This window comes from Apaloderma vittatum, unplaced genomic scaffold (genome assembly GCF_000703405.1).
Source record: "Apaloderma vittatum isolate BGI_N311 unplaced genomic scaffold, ASM70340v1 scaffold2658, whole genome shotgun sequence".
Classification (NCBI taxonomy): Eukaryota; Metazoa; Chordata; class Aves; order Trogoniformes; family Trogonidae; genus Apaloderma; species Apaloderma vittatum.
In genome coordinates, this window is record NW_009731041.1 from 8,852 (window position 1) to 14,913 (window position 6,062).

At 47.2% G+C, this 6,062-nt stretch overlaps 2 protein-coding genes across 2 annotated transcripts in view; both read left to right on the forward strand.

Moving 5' to 3' along the window:
• APTX (aprataxin) overlaps positions 1–2,387 on the forward strand; it is a 10,178-nt gene extending 7,791 nt beyond the window's left edge. The window contains exons 5-7 of the mRNA XM_009875016.1: positions 504–730; positions 1,728–1,831; positions 2,125–2,387. Coding sequence (XP_009873318.1) covers positions 504–730; positions 1,728–1,831; positions 2,125–2,279 — 486 coding nt within the window. The 3' untranslated portion in view covers positions 2,280–2,387. The remainder of the gene's footprint in view (positions 1–503; positions 731–1,727; positions 1,832–2,124) is intronic.
• Positions 2,388–4,041: 1,654 nt separating this feature from the next.
• LOC104278131 (actin-like protein 7A) lies at positions 4,042–5,205 on the forward strand. The gene is given in 1 exon segment (XM_009875017.1): positions 4,042–5,205. A coding segment is annotated over 1 exon segment (1,164 nt).
• Positions 5,206–6,062: the final 857 nt, after the last annotated feature.

Consider the following 6,062-nt stretch of genomic DNA (forward strand, 5'->3'; position numbering starts at 1 on the left):
GTGCCGTGATTTTTGTTTCAGTGACCACCTAGCTTGAAGGTAGCCTGATGGCAGTAGAGTTTCCTAGACCTCACTTGTACCTGGGTCCAGGTGATCTTCAAGAGAGTTAATATCCACCTGTAGCAATGGTTAACTTATTGCTTTGGAAGAATAGAAGGCTTTTTCTTTAAAGTATATAAAGAGAGATGCTGGAATATCTCTCTGTAGCCACCTGGTGCATGATACAGCAGAGGGCACATGTGCTGGACCAGCTTGGTTCCAGCAGAAGTCCTCCTTTAAGTGGAATGCTTCGCTGCTTGGTATTTCTTGCCATTTAGTAATTTTTCCTGTCTTTTTTTTCCTGCCAGTCTCACTTGCACTAGCAACACGTATGTGTGCCTAGGGGCTTCTGTGACCGCAGTGGTACTACCAGATGGGCAACCCCTAAAAATCTACTAAATGTAGTGCTCATAGGAGTAAGATATTTGACTTCCAGTAAGTAATCTAGTTTCTTGTTTTGCAAGGTTTACAAAGATGAAAAGACTGTAGTCATCAAGGATAAATATCCCAAAGCACGTTACCACTGGCTTATCTTACCATGGGACCCCATTTCAAGCCTGAAGTCAGTCACCAGGGACCATCTCGAACTTTTGGAACACATGGATGCAGTTGGGCAAAAAATGATCGCACAGTGCCCTGCCAGAGAGAGTCTGGAGTTCAGACTGGGTTACCACGCTGTCCCCAGTATGAGGTAAGACCTAGGCGAGTCAGGTGGAGACCCTGTTCCTCCAGTTACACAGATTTGGGGCTAAATCTGTAAGGTGGTCTTGCTAAAGGACAACTGATCTCCTAAACTCTAATTTGGTGTCTGAGTCCTTAGGTCCAGCTGTGCACATGCTGCCACGTACACACCGGTGGGCCACCTGGGGGTCTTGGGTCCTGCGGCATGTGGTCCAGTGCCAGAGACAGGCCAGGGCCTCCACCACACAGGGCACTGCTCTGGGATCAGGGAGTGACTCCTGAACCTATCAAGTCCTGCCTGATACCGAGCAAGGATTTGAGACTTGTGGGCAAAGAAGACCAGATCTTACAGGGTCCAGATGGCCGTTGGTCTTGCAGTTGATGGTCCTCAGTTCTCTAGTTCCTGGGTGAAGCTTTGAGTTGCTGATTAAGTCCCATTCAGGTACTCTACAAAATTTAAAACTTTGGTTTATTAAAATCACTGTCTCTGGCTTTTCGGAAGCTGTAGTTAGGGGCCAATGGAATGAGCAGACTGGTGACAAGGGGAAATAGCCTCAAGTTGCGTCAGGGTAAGTTTAGATTGGATATTTGGAGGAAGGAAGTTCTTTACTGAACGAGTGGTGAGGCACTGGAACAGGCTGCTCAGGGAGGTGGTGGAGTCACCAACCCTGGAAGTGTTTAAACAAAAAGTAGATCTAGCACTTGAGGCTGTGGTGTAGTGGTTAGGCATGTTGGGATGAAGGTTGGACTAGATGATCTTCAGAGGTCCCTTCCAACCCCTAACATTCTGTGATTCTGTGACCTTGACTGTGAAGGGCAACGCTGGGTGTGAGACAGCGCTGCCAGAACAGGCTGGAAGCAGGACTGTGTGTCCAACATGATAAGGCTGACCCATAAGATTGTCAGTCCAGCTCTGCTGAGTCATGTTTGCAGCTGATACTGCTGCAAAAGAACTTGGAGCGTTAACGTTATTCTTCTCTCTTATCTACATAATGTATTTGTTCCAGTCAGCTACATTTGCATGTAATCAGCCAGGATTTTGACTCTCCGGCCCTGAAAACCAAAAAGCACTGGAACTCTTTTACTACAGACTACTTCTTAAACTCTGAAGGTAATGGTGAGAAAAGGTATTTTGTAATATGTAGTCCTGCTTGTAGATTCTGGCTTCGGGCTTTTTTTGCAAATGTGTAAGCTTAAATTTTTGTTGTAATAAGTGAAAAGTTTTATGTAATTTAAGATATTTCAGCACTAAGTAAAAGTCAACCAGATATTGTGGCTGGCTTAAGTTAGAGTGCAGTGATGACATGCTGTGCACGCGAAGCAGTGCACAGATCCTGCAGTGTCATGTGTTTCATGATGCTACATGGTCCCAATACCTCTCGTCTCTTACTTCTTTTTTTCCAGATGTGATAGAGATGGTAAGAAACAAGGGAAGAGTGATGGTGAAAGATCATGTCTCTGAGCTTCTGAAATTGCCCCTTAGATGCCATCGTTGCAAACAACAGCTGTCCACTATCCCACAGTTAAAGGAACATCTCAAGAAACACTGGCCAAAATGACTTCGCAAAACATCACCTTCAGTTTTCAGGCTACAACAAAGCCCTCAAAATGTTAGTGGAGACGTGTGGGTTTTGTTAAGTGGAATGACAAACGTAATGTGGGGAAAAGTATCCTGGAAACGGCAGCATACCGGCTTGGTAATAGCTTAGATAAAAAATGCAACATAAAGTGGCTTCTGAAGTTGAAGGTGTGTTTGCGGCTTTGTTGTGGTGCTGCCACGCTGATCTGTATGTCAGCCAAAGTCTGGAAGAAGTGTTTTGTTTGAAGGAAAGGGTTTATTTTAATTCAGAGGCTGAGGTGCTTAGCCTCAATGTAGGTTTCTACTGAGAGGTCTTGATGTCTTCTGTCTGTCCCTGAAGTCTGCCTTAAGCGATAATGGTGCAGAGGCTGGTGTGGCTGACGGCAAAGCCGTCAGAGGAATGTCCTGAGGTGTATGGGCAGGAGCACCAGCTGCAGCATCCACACCTGGCTGCGCCACAGTGCAGCTTCAGCACTGCAGTGCTGCTGAGCTTCCCCTTAGCCTGGCAGCGGGCATCGCCCCTCACCAGGGTGCCTGGGCAGTCACTGCTCAGGCTCTAAGAGGGCATCCCTTTCATATACAAGGATGTATTTAGTCACCTATATATAAAAATACACGTAAAATAGGCAATGACCAGCTTTACAGCTCCTCAGAGTCATGAACCATCAAGGTTTGCTGTTGCTTGGCTGCATGTGTTGAGGTTGGTAAAGAAATTTTGGTTTAATGCTGCCCTGTTTCACCACACTGGGATTTCGATGAGTCTCTATCATTTGATTGTTGCCAAGATGTGAAATCCCAAATAGGCATCAGAGCAGTGGTAATAAAAACGTTTCTGGGTCCAGAACTGGTCTGTAGAGTTCAATTTCATTCTAAGCCCAGCTTTGACATAAGCAAGATGCCCTCTGGGTGAAGTGGCTTTCAGTGAGTGAACACACAAAGCTTTTGTTATACAAGGGAAATGCTGTTTGTAACTTTTGATAACATAATCTGTGGGGAGAGGTCTTCCTCCATGCCCGCATGCAGCAGCGTGTTATTGCACACTTCGATGGGGCTAACAGTGACCTCTTGCTGCTGGAAAAGAACGAAGACGTTCCTGTAGTGGAACAGGGGACAGAGTAAGGGTGAGGGATTGGCTGTTGCCTAATTTCAAGCACCAGACACACTTTGGTTTTTGGTGACGTTAGTAGTATTATACCTTAATTTAGAAATCAAAACTCGAAAAAAAAAAAAATGGGGGAGGGGAGCTTTGCTTGGCCCCAGAGGTGAAGTAGGGCTGGTGCTTAGCAGCAGGAACTATTCTGGACCAAAAGCAGTTGGAAATGCTGTGGTCTTCCTCACGTGGCAGACGCAGGCCAGAAAGTAAAGCTGTGCTGCTTCACAGCTGAAGGCAGCGTTTGTGTCACACAGCCCGTCACATCTGTGTGGGGGTCATGTGTTTTAGTACCTCAGAACAAGTCAAAGTAAAGCACAAACACCTGTGATTGACCTGTTTAGAAACGGGGCGCTGCTGCCTGCCTCCCAATTGCCACATGCTTGTACACAGAGCACTGGTTTCTGAAGGACAAGCTTACATGTGATGTCATAAGTCGGTGGCATCAGCAGAACTGCCGCCACCAGGGCTCCAGCCGTGCCTCTGCTGCTCGTGCTGGCCCCAGGCAGAGCGGTGGCAGGGCAGCGCTACCCAGCAGCATGTCCAGCTCTCGCTGGATGAGGTCACAGCGGGACAGGAGAGGTCTGCAAGAATGGCAGCAGCAGACGCAGGTGGTTGGAAGCCCGTAGAGGACAGCCACGTGTCCACGACCAGGGGTACCCTCAAGGAAACAGCAGTCACAGACATTGGGACAAGTTCCTTCAAGTGTGGCTTTGCGGGTGACCTGTGGCCATCCTGTGTTGTTCCATCTGCAGTTGGTAAGCCCACACGGGGGACTGGAAGGGATCAAAGAGAAACATTTGTTGGAAGAGAGCTTCAGAACAGCAGCGTACCCTTAACGCTGACCCACCCGGTACGCCGTGGTGTAGTGGTGGACTGGAACTGTGTCCAAGATGCTTTGGCGTATATTTTCCAGAGAGAGATGCAGATTCAGCCAGAGGACCACGCTGTTTTTGTGTCAGTGCCTCCCTTGTGTACCACTGCTTACAAGGAGAGATATGCTGAGACGATGTTTGAAGGACTTCACATACCTGCCATCCATACTGCCTACCAGTCCCAGCTGTCCATGTAGTCTTACGGGAAAACCTCAGCTGTGGTGGTGGAAAGTGGCCACGGTGCTTCACACGTGACTCCCATCTATGAAGGTTATCTTATACGCAGCATCACTGAGACAGTAGATTACGCTGGCTTGGACATCACGCATTACCTCATGAAGTTACTAAATGAGTCTGGAAACTCATTCACAGAACAGCAACTAAACATCCTGCAAGATCTCAAAGAGAAGTGTTGTTACACTTCTCTGGACCTTGCTCAGGACTTGAATTCGCCTCTTCAGGAACAAGTGGATTATGAGATGCCAGATGGACACCTCGTCCCTGTAGGCAAGGAGAGGTTCCTTTGCGCTGAAGTGCTCTTTGAACCAGCCTTGCTTGGCTCACAGCAGCTGGGGCTTTCGCAGCTGACACTCGCCTGTCTCAAGAAGTGTGATGCTGATGTCAACAAAAAAATGGTGGGGAACATCCTGCTCTGTGGGGGCAGCACTATGATGGAGGGCTTTGCTGACCACTTCCAGATGGAGCTGGCCAGGCTGTGCCCCAGTGACCACCTCATTGCAGCCGCATTCCCTCAGAGGAAGTCTTCTGCCTGGATTGGTGGGTCTGTTCTGGCCTCACTGCACGCTTTCCAGGAGCTTTGGGTTTACAGGAGTGAATATGAAGAATGTGGTCCTTCCTGCCTTTTCAATAAGTGCTTCTGAGGAACAAACTGGATGCATTAGAAAGACCAGTGTTGACAAAGGGTACCTGAGTCAACTCAAGAGCATCTTCCACCCCTTGCTGTAATTAAATGTCTGCTGGAGCTGTACTATTTTTGTGATATTGTGTGCCTACAATTGTTTGGGTTTTTTCCCTTTCATATTTAATGATGCTAGACAGCAGAGAGGCGACAAACTTCTGCTCCAACAAAAATCAGGTTTCCGTGCAGCCATGTTTTCTCAGAAAATAGGACACTTCTTAAGCTAACTCTGTATTTCTGCATTAATGGATTCTTCAATTCCTGGTAGCTGCATCTATTTGTAAAAGCCTCTACAGAACCCAGAAGAGCAAATTCAACATGTCCCTAAAGACAGCAGCTAAGGCAGAAAATATTTCAACATGATATGCATCCCTAGAAAAGCAGAAGAGCATCCTAGTAGAAATCAAGGGTTAGTACACTGCTGGCTGCTGGTGGGGAGGAGACGAAGTTCAACAACTGCAGAAGCAGGAGGCAGGACATCCCCCTGGAGGGAGAGGGGTATCAGAACACAGTTGGAGTTCACAGATAAATTACCATATGAATGATTTAGAAGACTGGTCTTCCATCTGGGATGGCAGATTTAAAGTGTTTTTTCCTTGATGGGAGAACAGGAGAACATGTCTAAAACCAGAGGTTCTTCAGCTTTGACTATTACAATGATGGAAAGGCAGAACCAAGCAACCTCATCTGCGGTGAGCAGGGACATACTAGTTCCCTTCCAACTCAGGGCTCATTCTGATGTGACAAAGCAATTCTGATTAAAATGTGGTATTACCAACACCCAGCTTCAACAGAGAAAACACAAGTCATCTGTTTAGC